Source organism: Trachurus trachurus (genome assembly GCF_905171665.1).
Source record: "Trachurus trachurus genome assembly, chromosome: 8".
Classification (NCBI taxonomy): domain Eukaryota; kingdom Metazoa; phylum Chordata; class Actinopteri; order Carangiformes; family Carangidae; genus Trachurus; species Trachurus trachurus.
The window spans coordinates 8552803-8569308 of NC_139905.1; the positions used below are offsets into that span (position 1 = coordinate 8552803).

The window sequence follows — 16506 nt, forward strand, 5'->3', positions numbered from 1 at the left end:
TCAAATATGGCGGCTTGTCTTTAACGGCTCGCAGCGTTCAGGGATTGTAGTTCAATTTGAAGCGCTGCGTGTCAAAATTCCATTCGCATCGACCAGAGTGGACTACATTTCCCATACGTTTAGGTGACGTTGTTTTAGTCATCGTTGTACTCGATGCGAGAGATCGCATCGGTGCCTCCGAGAGGTTGTTAAAATCCACGATAGATAAATTATCAACTTTGACTGTGATGGTTGTGTTTTAACAACATGGAGGTGATCGAAACTATTGTGATACAGAGTTCTGAGGTGGAGGGAAAGGAAACGGTCGTGTCCAGTGTGGACGCCGATAAAACCAAAGCAGGTTAGTAGCTGGTCGTCGCTTGGAGTCAAACAGGTTTCATCCAGTCATCGCACAATGCGCGGAGGGCCCGATGAGTGCGCAGTATCTAACCATATTGTGTGTTATACCGTCATTTATAGATGTCACATACACGAATCACAATCAGAGGTCATATATCTTTAAATGGGTGGTTCACTTGCACAGACTGTTGTTGAATACTATGTTAAAACTTTCAAAATAAAGATATATATTTGATGCAAGGTCATAAAAAATATGCCAAACAATGACATCATCCACCTTTTGTTGTCCTTTGTAGAATTTATATGGACACTGCAGGCCACATGGCACCTCATCAACACTCGGCTGGACATGGACCAGGCTTTTGACCAGCCTGTTTGCAAGAAAAAGAAACTTTGGGAGATGGTGGCAGAGAAGGTGAACGCCAGACTGAGGGAGTCAGAGGTCACGGACGTCACAGTCAAGGCCTACGAGTGTGATCTCAAGTGGAGGAACATGCTGGCCACCTACAGGAAGAACGCCGAGCGGGCCAAGAGGCTGGGGGCGGCCAGCGTCCACTGGGAGTTCTTCAAGCCCATGCACGACGTCCTGGGCAAGACCATGGAGGAGATCGAGGCCCAGCGCAGGGCCAAGCTCAGCGGCACCAAAGTGGGCAAGGCCATAGCCAGCAAGAGGTTCACCCCCATCCTCCCCAATCCTCCTGTCACAGTCGCCGCCGCCGCTGCTGCTGCTGCTGCTGCTGCCTGCCAGCCGGTCCGTCCTCCACAGGACGTCCTGCAGCTGTACATGGAGCTGCAGGAGAGGAAGATGAACATGTGGGCCCAGCAGAAAGCCCTGGAGGAGAGGAAGATAGAGGCCATCAACAACCTGGCCCAGGCCATCTCCAGCCTGGCCCAGAAGAACAGCAGTCAGACGTCCAAGGACACACATTAGGCCTAGGAGACGTGTACTTTTACCAAAAAACCTTTATAATAATGCACAGAGAAGATTGTTTGTAGTTTTTTTTTAAGACTGGTCATGTTGGCACATTTCTAATAGTTTGACCAGGCTGAAACATTTCAGAATAAGTGAAAACACAGCAGATCAGAGCCAGAGATGTATGAACTCAGCAGTTTTTTATTTAGACTGCAGCAGATGACGGTTACTGTATTCTGCTGACGTTGCAATACATGTAATCTTCACTTATTTTTTATACTAAAAATAAAATAAGAGCTGGCTGAGTTTGGAGAGTGAGAAAAACCTATGCACGGATAGAAAATGTTATTTTTTTATCGGGGCGCCCGAAGTGCAGAAACAAGCAAACACAGACTCAGTTGAAGTAATACAGCTATTTATACTGTTAATTATTGTTCCTATGACTGAATCAATAAGTGCATTCATAGGCATGTTGGTGCTATGTTAATGTATTAATACACTTTATTAGACAGCGTGAACAACTTTGCTTCACTTGTTACATGTTCTACTAAAATGCTGCAATAAACAACTTTGTTCTTGTTTTCATAACTCGATTTTCATGTTTTTTAATTGTTCCAAGTTCTTTTATTTTGCCGAAAAGAATCTCATTTGTCAAAAATTATGAGTATTGACTATTTTTTCCCCCACTGTGGGACAAATTAAGGATTATCTTATTTCATCTTATCTGAGCACATGTTTTACTGGCTGTGCAATGCGTGTCCTCTCTGATTTGGCACTAGAAATGTAACGACTAATACACAGCTACAGTTTTATAAAGAATTGGCTGAGTATATGACAGGAAAAAAAAGACAAAACAATGTAAAACAAGGTGTAAAATGGTTCTGGATGAATGTAAACTCATTTATCCAGTACTTTTTTGCTGTTTTGTCATCCACCTTATGAAAAACCACAGTAATATCTCTGCATTACCCAAGTGTCTGGAAGGAACTGAAAAGCAAACTCCCCCTGTTGTCTGGTGGTAATAATAATATATGTGTGTGTGTGTGCATGTGTGTGTGTGTGTGCAGACAGGAAGACAGTTTGAGACTTTAGATGAAATAAAACTTTATCAAACAGGATTTTAAAAACAAACTTCTTGCCATCACGTGCTGCCAGACCCAAAGTTTTTAAACAACAAATCTGAGATGGCGTCTCTCCTGTGAACACCCTCCTCCTCCTCCTCCAGCTCCCCCTCTTCCTCCCCCACCTCCCCCACCTGGTCTACACCTTCCTCTGTCTTGACTTCTCCTTGAACCACGTGTCCCATGTCCAGAAACACATTGTGCAGCACGCACGCCGTCAACACGACTGCTCTCGCCCTCTCATAGTTCCCGATGTCCAGATAGCGGAGCCTCTGAAACCTGGCCCTCAGGCCGGCGACGCTCTGGTCCAGGCTGTGGAGAAGATGCTCCTCTAACGTCCTGTTGAACAGCTGCTCCCTCTCTCCTCCTCCCCCCGCCGTGTACGGAGTCAAAATGTGAGCTGTGAGTGGGTAACCGGCTCGGGCTACGAGGCAGCAGCCAGGAGGCATCAGCTCAGGGTGCCGTGCGAGTCTGTCTCTCAGGGCGACGCCTCTGTCCACGTCCGACCCTCTGCTGATCCGGCAGTGCAGCAGTCGACCGGCGTGGCTGCAGACGAGCTCCAGGTTCAACCACGAGTCCGGGTGGGCTTCCTGTCTCATCCTCTTCACCTCGGGCACTGTGCTTTCCACGTCGTGCTTCCCGATAGGCAGCCGGATAGGGATCTGGATATGTCCCAGCGCTCCCAGCACCTGGGGGACAGCCTGCTGCTCCTCCTCGTCCTCCTCCTGCCCGCTCTCTGGACTGTAAAGAGGGAAAAGAGCGTCTGCAACCTCTTCACCTGGAGAGAAGAGAGATGTTTACATGTGTTTTTAGCTGCAATTGTTTTTGTCTACATGCCATGTGTCACCTGTCATCATGAGCTGTTATTATGCCATTATGTCAATTTTTTTAATATATATATACATGTCTTATTTGTTATTATGAGCTTTTATCAAGTAAATTCACATGTAAGTTGTTTAATGCATTACTTAAAAGGGATACTTCACCCAAAATCGATAATTCACCAATTTTCTACTCTCCGTCATGCCAAGGAAGCGTTTGGAGAACTTTCTGAGTCATCAAAACACTTTAGGAGTTCCAGGGGGGGTCCGACTGGCAACAGATTTTCATATAATGGCGGCGGATAGAGTTCACTTCTGAATTGTCCAAAACACACACTATGAAACATCCAGATACCTCCATACTGCTCGTCTGTACTGACCCAAGTGTCCTGAAGCCGCCACATGAAAAAGTTGTTTGAAAAAAAAGGACGGACGAGCAGTATGGAGGTATCTGGATGTTTCATAGTGTGTGTTTTGGATGATTCAAAAGTGAACTCTATCCACCGCCATTATATAAAAACCAGTTGCCAGCCGGACCCCCCCTGGAACTCCTAAAGCGTTTTGATGACTCCGAAAGTTCTCCAAACCCTTCCTTGGCATGACAGTGAATATATATTGGTGAATTATCACCAATTTTGGGTGAAGTATCCCTTTTTTAGGTTGCCTTTAACATCTGGCCAGCTACAACGGATGAAAATTCGCCTTACTGGCTAAATCTGGCTCACTTACAGTTTCTTTCAAATATTGTTGATTAGTGTTGCATTATCCCTGTCAAATAAACCAATAAATAAATTAAAATAAAATAAATAAGTAAATAAACAGAAAACACCCAAGCCATTATCATTCAGAACTAAAATAAATGACATAGCAGATCTCCATCAGTGCCATGAACCCACCGACAGGCCATCTGATGATCCTCTCCTCCAGCATGTTGACGCGCTCACAGAAAGAGAAGAAGATCCTGTGGATGTTTCCTTTCTCCAGGTGGAAACAACGGGACACGGAGCGGTAGCTGACCCGCTTGGTGAGCAGGGTGAGGGACAGCAGGACGGTGTGGGGCAGAGACAGAGGCGCCCGACCGGCCAGTCGTGTCCGGGATTCGGAGCTCTGAAGCAGCTCTGTGATGTACTGAGGAGACAAAAAATAAAAAATTGTGTTACAGCATCCAAAGTCAGTCAGTTAGCGGATTCAGATTCATTATTTGTCATTCTACATGTTAAAAACACAGAGAACGAAAAGTGTTTCTCAAGACCAATGAGATAAAAGAAAAGAAGAAGACGATAAATAACCTAAGAACCAATTAGAAACTAAAAACTTGCATAATAAATAAAAGAAATAACACACAATGTCAGGCAGCAACATGAGGCTCTTGATCAATCAATCAATCAATCAATCAATCAATCAATCAATCAATCAATCAATCAATCAATCAATTCTTCTAGGATGGCATGGTTGCACTTTATTGGTTGTTTTATCTATTTTATTAACTATTGCTAATTGTTGTCCTGTGTATGTATTTTATTGCTATTTTTATTATTAGCGTATGTTGTGTCACTGTTGTGCTTTGGTTTTTATTGTTGTTTTATGCTGCTGGCTGCACTACAAATTGCCCTCTGGGGACAATAAAGATCTCTTGACTTGACTTGACTTGATCAATCAATCAATCAATCAATCAATCAATCAATCAATCAATCAATCAATCAATCATTCCACTACTCAGCTGCTCTTTGGATAATACATACTTTGAATCACATACTGTGATTCCAGGGTCTTCTATGTGAAGATTAATCGTTTTTCTCTGATATATCACTGTTATCTGGTTGTGTTTTTAATTGTTCTTTGCACAAAAGTCTCCTTGGACATTTTTCCTAACTAATCAATTTGTGTAGCTGCAACCCTAAGTACAATTTACATTTACTAAATGATTGAAAACTGCCACATGGTTCATTTACAGCTATCAATAATATAAGACAATTTTTATTTCATAGGCTATTCACTTGTAAAATAGAGGGAGGGAGCAGTGTAGTGGAGTTAGCAGCACAGCACATTCATCAAGTAGCCTACTAATGATATGAGTAAGATCTGAGGAAGTGTTGACTGCAGGTGCATCATGCATTGCAAAAACATTTCCCAAACTATCAAGTTTTGTTGTCAGATTGTTCTACTTGTTCAAAACTTTAAGAGCCCCATCTACGTTGGAGGATATGATGATGATTAGAGTCAGTCACCTTCACCACTGCACCGTCCAGAGTCTCCGCCTGCTCCTGGGACTCTGCTGCGGCCGCTGCCTCCGCTGCCTCCACCGGGACACTGCTCGCTGCTGCTGCGGCCGCTGCGTGGTGTGAAACCTGGGTCCCACTCCCCCCCAGCACCACGTTGGGTCGACTGGTCTGCAGCAACTGGACGTACAAGGTCGGAGGAGGAGGCTGAGGAGGAAGAGGAGCAGCAGGCGGCTGAGCCCGGACCCTGGCCATCAGCTCAGCCTCCAGCAGCTCCTCCACCGCCTGGTCCAGCCGCTGCTCCAGCTCCCCGGGCGACAGCGGCTGCCACTCCCGCTCCACCATGTCCAGCACCGCCCGGCCCGCCGACAGCACACACTCACCGACGTCCATCACCGGCGTCGGTTCAGCTCCGATAGTCCCGTTTCCCGCTTATCAGGTCATAAGGAGCCGCACAGACACGACACGAGGCGTGGACGGCTGTAGAAGTTGTGTTGTTGTTGTTAGCACGCGGCTAAGCTAGCCGACCTGATGCTGCATTCAAGGGCCGTTCAATGCGGTGGGAGAAACCGAATAATGCGTTTAAGGACCGTGGGCGTTTTAGGTTTTATATCAATCAATCAATCAATCAATCAGGCTTTATTTATATAGCACTTTTCATGCCTATGGCAGCTCAAAGTGCTTTACATGTTAAAAACAAGCAATATAGGGGACACATATTGGGAGACATAGGGAACACATGTTAGGGAGACATACATAGATTCGCAAACACATTCACACAATAATTTTAGAACATTGGATTTTATCGGGGTAACGCTATCTAATACTCACTCATTTGCAGTGGGGAAAACACTAGATAAAATGAAGTAAAATAAGTAAAATTGAGAAGACGAGAAAGACACTAGGTAAAATGAAGTAAAATAGATAGAATGAGAAGATAAGAGAGATACTAGATCAAATGAGGTAAAATAGATAAAAAGAGAAGACCAGAAAGACACTAGGTAAGAATAAGCAGGTGTAGTGGGATAAAATAGAGAAAAGAATGGGTGAATTAAGATAGAATAAAAAAGATAATAATAGCAAACAAATAAATAAGAAAATAAGATAAATTAAATTAAATGCATGTTTCAAAATAATAGAAATAGTACGAATCACACATATCAACGTTTGCTTCATCAAAACAAAAACATTAGATTGTTCCACACGTTAACAACAACAACATTTTTGAGTAATTTGTCAGTCGACCGACAGAAAACTTAAAGGGATAGTTCACCCTAGAATGATATTTCGCTCATTATCTACTCACCCTCATGTTGACTAAGGGCTGGAAGAAGTTTCGGAGCCCACCGTCCCTTCTCTGAGTTACAGGGGGTCTTAGCGTAGCAGTGCATTTCAATGCCATGGTAGCAAAGGGACACCAGAGCTCTTCGTAAAAAACACACACACAAAAAAACATCCAAATACCTCCATGATGCTCGTATGTAATGTCCGTCTTGTGCTGAAGCCCCAAATTGCGGAATTGTCCCGAAAAAAATTAAATAAGTCCACATTCCAAGCATGTTTGTAGCATTAGCTCCCAGTGTTGTTGTCCGGTCTTCCGCTGCCAGCGCGCATGCGCAACGTTCGCACTGAGACTCGAGTCGGTCTCAGTGCTCTCATGTGCTCTTGCGCATGCGCGCTGGCAGCGGAAGACCGGACAACAACACTGGGAGCTAATGCTACAAACATGCTTGGAATGTGGACTTATTTAATTTTTTTCGGGACAATTCCGCAATTTGGGGCTTCAGCACAAGACGGACATTACATACGAGCATCATGGAGGTATTTGGATGTTTTTTTGTGTGTGTTTTTTTTACGAAGAGCTCTGGTGTCCCTTTGCAACCGTTGCATTGAAATGCACTGCTACGCTAAGACCCCCTGTAACTCAGAGAAGGGACGGTGGGCTCCGAAACTTCTTCCAGCCCTTAGTCAACATGAGGGTGAGTAGATAATGAGCGAAATATCATTCTAGGGTGAACTATCCCTTTAATAATACATTTCGTTTTTTTGTATGAACTTTGAAACTTTAGGCTATATTTCGGATTTGTTTTGATTTTTAACGCAGATTGGGGCTCCGGGATATTGTGATGTTCATTTACAAAATCTTGTTTCATTTCATTGACCATACAGATCTTTAGTAAAAGTTTCACTTGAGTACGTTTCTACTTTTTTTATACATTAATTTTGCCTGAATGCTAAACAAATGCCCTACAAACATAGATCTTTACAATTTGATACTACAAATCACCATCCCATACTATTGTATATGTATTTATGTTCAAGATTTCGATTTACACACAGTTGCCATTGCTACTGTACACCTATCAGTCATGCGGCTGGGGAAGAGGTAGAGCAGGTCGTCTACTAACCAGAAGGTCAGAGGTTTTTTTGATTCCTGGCCTTTCCAGTCTGCAGGCCAAAGAGTCCCTGGACACTGAACCCACACTTCGGTGTGTGAATGGTTAGACACCATGCACAAAAAAGTAAGCACAGTATGAATGTGTGTGTAAATGGGTGAATCTGACCAACAGTGTTAACTTAACAGCTTCGAGTGGTCCCAGAGATGAGAAAAGCACTATAAGTGCAAGTCCATTTACCATGAGTGTCTTTACAAACCTAATACTGTATATGCATATGCACTATGGTTGTCTTGTAGAAATACAATGTATATTTACTAATTGTTTATGTGCACAAAATGATACAACATTCGCATTGTTACATTTACCACTGACTGACTAGTGACTACACAATCATACAAAAATAACAACAGTGCACAAGGGTGAAAAACAGTTGCTTTAATGTTAAATCTGTTACAAGTGCAACTTTGATCATGTCCCACTGTTTAACAGCCTCAATTTGCAAATGCTTTTTGTTTTGCTTTTTCACCCCAACACCCCCCCAAGTCAGAATATCCGTTCCTGTGGGAAATAATGGTGGACTTTTGTTTTTTTTGTTTTTTAAGTCGTAGCTTTGTAGATCATGAGACCCTTTTTTTTTTTTTAATACACTTTAATTTGATGATTTGTTGTGCAGAAGAGTTCGCATCTAATCCCTCCCTTAGTCTTAGGAAAACGATGTGTTTTATTAAGGTATTAATGGTGTTTAACACAACACAAGTTGCAGCATGAACCAAAACTAAAAGGGGCAGTGATTCTCGGTGATGATGGAGGGTCAAGTGTGCAGCCCACTATTCACAGGCACAGTTCCATAACCCATCACACAACTAGCTATGTTTAAATTACAATGGATTATGTTTACTAGAAACAATTAGGCCCAATGATTGGATTCAGCAAGACCTCACCAACATCTCCATGATTTCATGGGCTACAATCAAACACTGGAGAGGGAAGTTGGTTAGTCCCCACTTCTGTTAGTAATATAAATTAATCAATAGTCGCTATTTTTGTTGCTATGCCTCTCACTCTTTTTTTATTCTCAACACCAGGCCCATGCCAGTATTAAACACGTTGCAGATACCCACGACTGAGCGCACAGAGTCTCAGTAACTCCTGTGAGCAGCTACAGTATGAAAACTACAACTACGGAGAGATAAAGTACCAAGAAATCTTCACCTTAATGCCGGATCTTCTGCCAAACAAGTGAATCTATCTTTTTTTTTTTTTTTTTTAATTTCAGATTCATATTGTTCAAAAAGTTCTTGAAACACAGATAGTAACTTAGAAATTCACAAACTCCTAGCTATTGTCGCAACACATATCCAGGCCAAAGACCAAAAACATGTTAAATCCTAGTAATAGTTTAATAAAGAAACACACAAACATAAAAGCCTAAAAATGTCACACCTCATCATCAACTCCCACGTTTAAGCCAGCAAAATAAAAAACACAAGTAAGGCGGCGTCAGCCTTACCTCAAATAAAGACTAGAATTCATTAAATACGAGGTACAATTCTTTATGTTCAGCCTTTTACCAATCCCATGGATGACTGACAGTGTCATGACAAGTCCGTCAGGTTTCTCTGAAGGGTCTTGTTGTGTGAAAGTATCAATTTAGCATGCGTTCTCCGATTTCAGGACAAATGAACCATTGAAGCACCCGCCCCCCCTCACATTTACAACAAGGGGGGAAATCCATGTTTGTAATTGTTTATGCCCAGCTGAAGATAGGGCAAGGTAAAACTCAGCCGCTGAGGCATCACTTCCCAAAAAACTCAGCCCCTCCCTCCCTCCCTCCCCCCGCCGTGCGTCCTCCCCTCAGACCCCCTTCTGTGCGTCCCTCTCCTTTTCTTTTTCTTTTTTTTTTTTTTTTCTCTCCCCCCCCCGCCCACTCCCTCACTGTACAGCCTGCTCGTTGGCTGTGCTGCCCGAGTCCTGGGGCTTCATGACGTCGGGGAGTTCTGGGGGAGTGGAGAAGGACTCGATCCTCAGCTGCTCAAATGAATCATCTGGGAGAACGACAGAAAACAGGAAGTGACGACAGTGAAACAAGAAAAGGCAAAATAAACTTGAGACATGTACGGTAATAAAAAAAAGGGGAATGATTGTTGTAATGACGCCACTTACCACCACCCAAACGGAAAGCTAATCCCACCGTGGCTGGGGCCTGAGGTCGGGCTGTTTGATTTGTGAAGCCACAATTGCCAAGAGTTTGACTGTCGTTGAGCAGCACGTCATCCTGGTGGAAGGAAACGAGAACAGTCAGAGAGAGTAGTGCAGAGCCAGAAGTTCACCCAGTCACAGACAGTACAGAGTGCACATTATCACCGTGTACTTTTTCCAGAGATAGTGTTCAGGGCGCCGGCAGAGATTTGTTGAAGGTAAAACGGGTAAAGTTGTTCCCAGTGTGCTGTGTATTCAGTGTCAGCTGAAGGTGAAGCCAAAGATTGTAACTGTAACTGAGGTATCTTTGCATTCAGTACCGTTGAGGATGGATGAACTCCTCTATCACTGTATGTGTAATCTGAAACTGTATATTATATGGTATAAAATGGTCAAACTTTATGGAAAATTAAGATAAAAAAAACATACTAAAATCTACCATACAGAACTCCTGCTTATTCATTTGCACCATTTAAAAACAAAAAGTGTAATACAACTAAAGGTATTAGCCTAACTTACGCAACTAATTTATGAATGGTATTATTGTAATTTAGTAAATAAACCATCAATAAGCTAAAACTATTCAAATATATCTATATTTTATTATATAACAAATAGAAAAGTGGAGATTCTTCATACTTAAAAAGCTGAAGCCGATGTCAAGCCATTCTTGCTTGAGATCAATTAGTTACTCTACTACTATTAGGTAGCTGCTGATTGATTTTGATCACCTGATTAATTAAATCAACTAATTCACACAGAAGCTCACACGCTCTCAGAGAAAATATTTTCACATTATCAATCCCTACCCTCTCCTTGGTCAGACAGTGTTTTATGTAAAAATGTGAATTCCACTATCTAAGCTCTAAATGCATATGAACATGTTGCACCAACAGGTGGGTACGAACAATGACAACAAAGTAAAATGTCCGTTTCACCAAATGAATAGTGCAGACTTCTGAATGACAAGTAATTTGGGTTACCCTTTAATTTACAGGCCGCTAATTATGTGATAATTACATGATAATGTCAAGAAATAACAATTAATTGCACACTAATGTCAAGAAATAGCCTATAAATAACGGTCAATTTGCAAAAGATTATACACATGCTTTTCATGCTTTGATTTTTCTTCCACCAAGTCCTTTGCAATTGATTTCTGGGCTATTTCTACACAATCAATCGTTATTTCTTGGCTACATTTCTCAACATTACTATGAAATTGACCGTTATTTCTAGGCTATATCTAGACATTATGACGCCTGTAAATTAAAAGGTTACCGTAATTTTGAGTTTCATATGACTGATAGATTAAAGTTGGTCTCTTAAAGTATTACAGCGATTTATATAACTGAACACGTGCCTGCTATTCTTCCACCAGTATCTGCTAACACGACTGCGCCATCAGAGATCATTTCTCAACTGGAAGACATTTGGGGTAATGAATCTCACCTTATAAAGCCTCTGATCTTCAGGTGGCCTCTTTAAAATCCCCTCCACAATGCGCTTCAGTTCATAGACTGTGGTAGACTCTTTGGCATCGGTGAAGATGGTCGCCTTGTGACGTCGGATCATTAGAAACACATCCTGCAGTGGGATCAGGTAACAGGGAGAAAGAGTTGAAATGAGACTCTGATTCGCATTAGACAAACTTCATTTATCGACCTTGGAAATGTTGCTCTCTCTCAAACATGACGCTGGAAAATCCTGGAGGCACATTTCATCCCTCAAACACCCGACCTCCTTTGTCAGGTTTTAATCAGATTATTATGCCTTAGCAGGAAAAACAACCAGGATGTGATGTAGCTGCGATGACCTCTCACTTACTACTGATTTCAAACTCATTTGCCTTGCTTATGAATGAAGCTCTGAAATGTGAAGATGAATAATTCATAACCAAACAATTACTGCTCATCAGCTATGGTAAAACCTCACAACATCGACCATCACCAGGTAGAAACTTTGAGAGTACCGTCTCTACATCCACCACTGAGCTATCATATCAAAGTGGGTTCCCAAATAAAACCATTACACAAAGTGTTTAATAAATTTGGATACCTGAATAAAATGCACATCAACAATATCACCAGTCTCAAGTAAACCAAAGCTTTAAAAGCACAAGGATCCAACACTGATGCAGATAAAGTTTCATATTAAATTGATAACTACAACTGTCAAAACTAGAGAAAGCAAACATTTCCTGGAGAAAATGTGTGTGAATGCTGAAATCAGCTGAATGCCCTGCTGAAGCAATGCTGAATTATCTGAAGAAGTTTAGTTTAGTGAGTTTATTTCGATCTTTAAAAAAAAAGAAAGAAAACTTATAGAATCAAGTACACAACACACAACATTACATGCACATATGGTTTAAACATAAGATGCAATAATGAAAAGACTGACGCTGTAGCTGAAAAGTATAACTTTGAAGTTGAAGTCTGCTGCAAAACACTTGAACCTGGTAGCTAAAGAAAACTGATGAAGCAATCAAAGCTGACAAAGCTGAAGCAATAGCTGAGAATAGATTTCAAGTAGAACCTGTAAGAAGGAGGTTGATTTACATGAAACGGTTGGAAATAACTTGAACTGAAGATTAGTGTAAAAAAAAAAAACTCAAATATATTGGAAGCCGACAGCAGGAGGACATTGTTGAAGCATGTCAACGAAGAGTCAAAGACCACATGCTACAGAAACGGTTTTGTCTCTGCTGCTGTTTGTCTTTTAAATAAGTTACAGTGCACTTTTTTACTGCTTTTATTATGTTTAGCTCATTATTTATGTATTTTAACTTATTGTATCTATTTTGTTTTAACTTATTCACTGCTCCCTGCGTCATGCTCTTAACATATTTTACAGTTATGTTACACTGGTATTTTTATGGAGCATGTATTGTCTTGATTTGAACTACAATCAGTGAGCTTGATTCCTGTCCATGTCTCTGTCCTGTGTTGTTTAAGTGTTCTGCTTTGTGTTTTGTCCTTTTTTAAACAGGATTTACCCTCCTGATGCAAAACAAATCTACCCACTGGTATTAATAAAGTTGCTTGACTTGACTTTGTACATTAGTTGAGGAGTAAAATTAGAACATGTAAGCAGCAGGTTTAATTGTATGAAATGGTTTAAAATCAGTGAACAGTTTAGGATAAGTGTAACAAATTAATTAAAGCAAGTTACATAGTAAATCTCTGTGATTTGATTAACATAAACTACTTGTTTAGCCAGGTTACACAGGGTGAAGCTGTGGTGACAGCAGTAGTGATGAGGCTGTGACACTGACAACAGTTTAAAGGGCTGGTAAATGAACAACCCTGCTCTCCTCCTCTCTTTAACATCACCCTAACCTCAACACCTTGGCGTTTTAAGACCTGCTGTATGTGCTGCAGCTGCTAACTAGCGTCACGACCACATAGCTTAGCTTATAGCTTAGCTTAGCTGAGGCAGTTAGCCACAGAGCTAACTGCATACCGCTGTAGCTGCTTCCTTGGGAACGGAAAGTGTAAACCCCCCGTAAGCTTTCGGCTATTTAACACCTATCAAATGTTTTATAAACATGTTGCTATATTTAAATGTGAACACCATCCAAGTTGTTTTAACCCAAGTTGTTCCTGAGACTTCACCGCTAGCCGAGCTACTGTCAACTTTAGCTTAGTTAGCTCAGTTAGCGTCCTCGCGGCTAAGCCGGCCGTTTGTCAAACACTTAAGTTTGTTAGTTGAGTTGTCATTTGTCCAAAACAATGTTAATGTATGTGCCCTCCATTTATCTTGGGTGATCTGGCTCGAGATTTTAAAATAAAGCGCATGTTTGAGCCGACGCAGGGGAGCTAACATGCTAACTAGCCCACGCTAGCAGCAGAGGGGGTTAGCTAAACAAAGACAGAAGCTTGTTAGTGACAGGCTTTTTTTTCTTTTCAACCTACTGACAACACAACACACACTTCACCGCTCACACAGACACGGATTTAGTGACTAATTTAAATAGTTTTTGTTTGTTTTTCCATGCTCAGTCAACAACTGGTCGTTACTGTATGAGCTGTATCTGTTTTCCTCACTCACCATTTCTTGCGGCTGGCTGCACACACACAGGAGGAGAAAAAACGCCTCCTCCACTGCACAGCGACAACAGTGAGATCACAGCGGCATCGGCCTGAGACGGCGGCGGCGCCACGGCCGAGCACCAGGGGCCGCTGCTGCGCTTTATTACAGCCAAACACCGATCAGAAATCAATAACATGCTGTGTGATATGTGTCATAATAAGTCATAAAAGGTCAAAGTGAAACAAGTACTTTTTTTGTTTTAACCTTAGTCTTGTGTTAGCTTTCTGCTACCATCTATGGTGTTCATGTCAGGTTTGACCCGTGTTTTAAATCAGCTGTAAAATACACTAAAACTTCTTTTTTTTCATCAAATCTGTTTTTCTTCTCTTGGTTACATTGTTAGACTTCCTTATCCATGAAAAATATTGGTTTTAATATTTTTTTGGTGTGGGTCCCTGGGCCTTTTATGTCAGTATACCCCCTTGGCTTCAACTGAACCTTCCTCTTGTCAGCTTTCTGCTACCATTTATGGTGTTACCACAGATGTCATAATTTTAACCAGAGCATTTTATAATTTTGTGAAAAAAAAGAAAAAGTTTTTTGTTTTATTTTGTTTAGATAGAGGTTCCTGACAGTCAAAAGTCAAGAAGCCTTGATGCTATAAACAAATTTATATGGTACTTTTATGCATTTAAAACCTGAAAACAAGTCACTGGTGACCCGAACACAAGAGAAAGGTTAAATGTTGACAAAAATAGCTTTAAAATGTCTTACTGGGTCCGTGTACGAAGTATAATTCAATTGCGTTGTTCACTTCGAACCATGAGAAATGTCATTTTTAGGGGTATTTCCTATTTCATTGACGTAAGACGTACAACGCAATTCAGCGCACCGAAGTGCCCGCTTGTTCCTTTCTCCAACTTGTACAATGAAAATTGAAAAAGGAAGTCGAGAGCCGGAACCAGCCTTCAAAATAAAAGCTCCGTGTTTTGAAGCATGTTGGCTACAGCGCCGGACAATTTAAAAGAAAAAAACCCCCGAAACGAATTAAATACAAACTCACAACAAATCGCCTAAACGATTATCATTTCATAAATGTTATAAAGTGATATTTCGGCTACTTTCCCCACAACTGTCAGGATCTGGGGATTTTCACAATAAGGGCACTGGATCGCACTGAGATGCTGTCAACGACGTGAGGTGAGTGAGTCAAACTTTGTTGTGGTTGATGACTTCATCACTGCTGCACTCATGAAGTAGGTCACACGTTATGTTGTTTTAAATTTTTTCGACCTAACTTCTCCAACCAGTGTTTAAATTGTTGACCTGTAGCTAACGGTTAGCTCCAGAAGATAATCAACGCTAGCAATGCTAATTGTTTACAGGTAAACTAGCTAGCGGTTGTAGCTAATAAACAGCTGTTGGATGCTAACGTTACGTCTTTTGTTATTATCAGCTCTTTAACTAAGTTACACCTCATTTGAATATTTTCTTCTCTAAGTCTGTGAGAAATGTCCTCATTTATGGTAGAAGTGAATAAATACGCGTTTTTGATTTATTAATGCTAGTTGTGTTCACAACTAACTGTGTAACATAACTTATTACCAGCATCATGTTTGTCCACGCAGACTACAAAGCAGTCTAAACTACGTCTAAATGAAATATGAAATGTCATGTGTGTCTCTATTTGGCAGATGTGGGTACACCGTGAGCTGATGCATGAACTCATCCTATGACAGCACCAGGATCAGCTTGAAAACAGCTGGTAAGTTGAGAGTAACCAGTGAGTAGAGTCCATCATTTAGACACATTTTTAGGGCATTTTGATCATCACATTTCCACGGACATGACTCCCTGTCATCATTTCATCGATTTATAATGTTTAAAGTTTGAATTCAGTGGGGAAGCTTTTAGTCTTCTTCTTTGATGTGGTGCATTTGTATGGCAGCGTTATAGCGCCACGCCAGCTCCACACAGGCCTGGCACAATACTACAGTGTTTTGAGTCGTGTATACACAGTCTGAAAGACCTCATCATTCCTTACTGTGCTACCAGAGTACTCTGCTCCCAGAATGCAGGTCTGTTAGTGACTCCCAGTATCTCTAGAAACAGACTGGGAGGTAGAGCCTTCAGTTACCGGGCTCCTTTACTGTGGAACCAGCTCTCTCCATGGGTCAAAGAGGCAGAGAGACACTCTAGCTACATTTAGGTCTAGGCTTAAGACCCTCCTCTATGACAGAGCTTGTAGTTAGAGCTGGTTCAGGTAGCTCTGAACCATTTTATAGCTACACAGCTACAGTATAGGCTTAGACTGCTGGGGGGGACATCACGTTACAGGAAGCCCTCTCCTCTCCTCTCTTTTTGTGTTGTCATTATCTGTTGTACTTTGGCCTTGGTCTTACACCCTCTCTGTGTTTTCCACAGATTTCTCTAGAGCTCCACCTGCAGCGCCTGCTTTCCTCT

At 41.6% G+C, this 16506-nt stretch overlaps 3 protein-coding genes across 3 annotated transcripts; 1 reads left to right on the forward strand and 2 right to left on the reverse strand.

The window, feature by feature from the left end:
* Positions 1 to 155: 155 nt before the first annotated feature.
* On the forward strand, positions 156 to 1798 carry LOC310990150 (uncharacterized protein). The gene is made up of 2 exons (XM_083977417.1): positions 156 to 340; positions 636 to 1798. The coding sequence occupies exons 1-2, from the start codon at positions 247 to 249 to the stop codon at positions 1268 to 1270; spliced, it is 729 nt and encodes a 242-aa protein (XP_083833543.1). The 5' UTR covers positions 156 to 246; the 3' UTR covers positions 1271 to 1798.
* Positions 1799 to 2393: 595 nt separating this feature from the next.
* On the reverse strand, positions 2394 to 5862 carry LOC310989824 (uncharacterized protein; the record flags this gene model as incomplete). The annotated part of the gene is made up of 3 exons (XM_083976975.1): positions 5423 to 5862; positions 4091 to 4322; positions 2394 to 3151 (listed from the first exon to the last, which is right to left on the reverse strand). The coding sequence occupies exons 1-3, from the start codon at positions 5804 to 5806 to the stop codon at positions 2394 to 2396; spliced, it is 1374 nt and encodes a 457-aa protein (XP_083833101.1). The 5' UTR covers positions 5807 to 5862.
* A 2370-nt stretch (positions 5863 to 8232) lies between these two features.
* On the reverse strand, positions 8233 to 14169 carry elob (elongin B). The gene is made up of 4 exons (XM_083977407.1): positions 14062 to 14169; positions 11464 to 11598; positions 9976 to 10087; positions 8233 to 9857 (listed from the first exon to the last, which is right to left on the reverse strand). Exons 1-4 carry the CDS (start codon positions 14062 to 14064, stop codon positions 9745 to 9747), a joined length of 363 nt encoding a protein of 120 aa, XP_083833533.1. The 5' UTR covers positions 14065 to 14169; the 3' UTR covers positions 8233 to 9744.
* Between the last annotated feature and the right edge of the window lie 2337 nt (positions 14170 to 16506).

Bases quoted from the DNA above. Each gene is read 5' to 3' on its own strand.
- LOC310990150 (XM_083977417.1), top strand. From the start codon at position 247: ATGGAGGTGATCGAAACTATTGTGATACAGAGTTCTGAGGTGGAGGGA. The intron at 341-635 runs GTTAGTAGCTGG...TGTCCTTTGTAG, and splicing joins CGCCGATAAAACCAAAGCAG to AATTTATATGGACACTGCAG.
- elob (XM_083977407.1), bottom strand. The intron at 10,088-11,463 runs GTGAGATTCATT...TCCTTCCACCAG, and splicing joins AAGATCAGAGGCTTTATAAG to GATGACGTGCTGCTCAACGA. The intron at 9,858-9,975 runs GTAAGTGGCGTC...TCGTTCTCCCAG, and splicing joins AGCTTTCCGTTTGGGTGGTG to ATGATTCATTTGAGCAGCTG.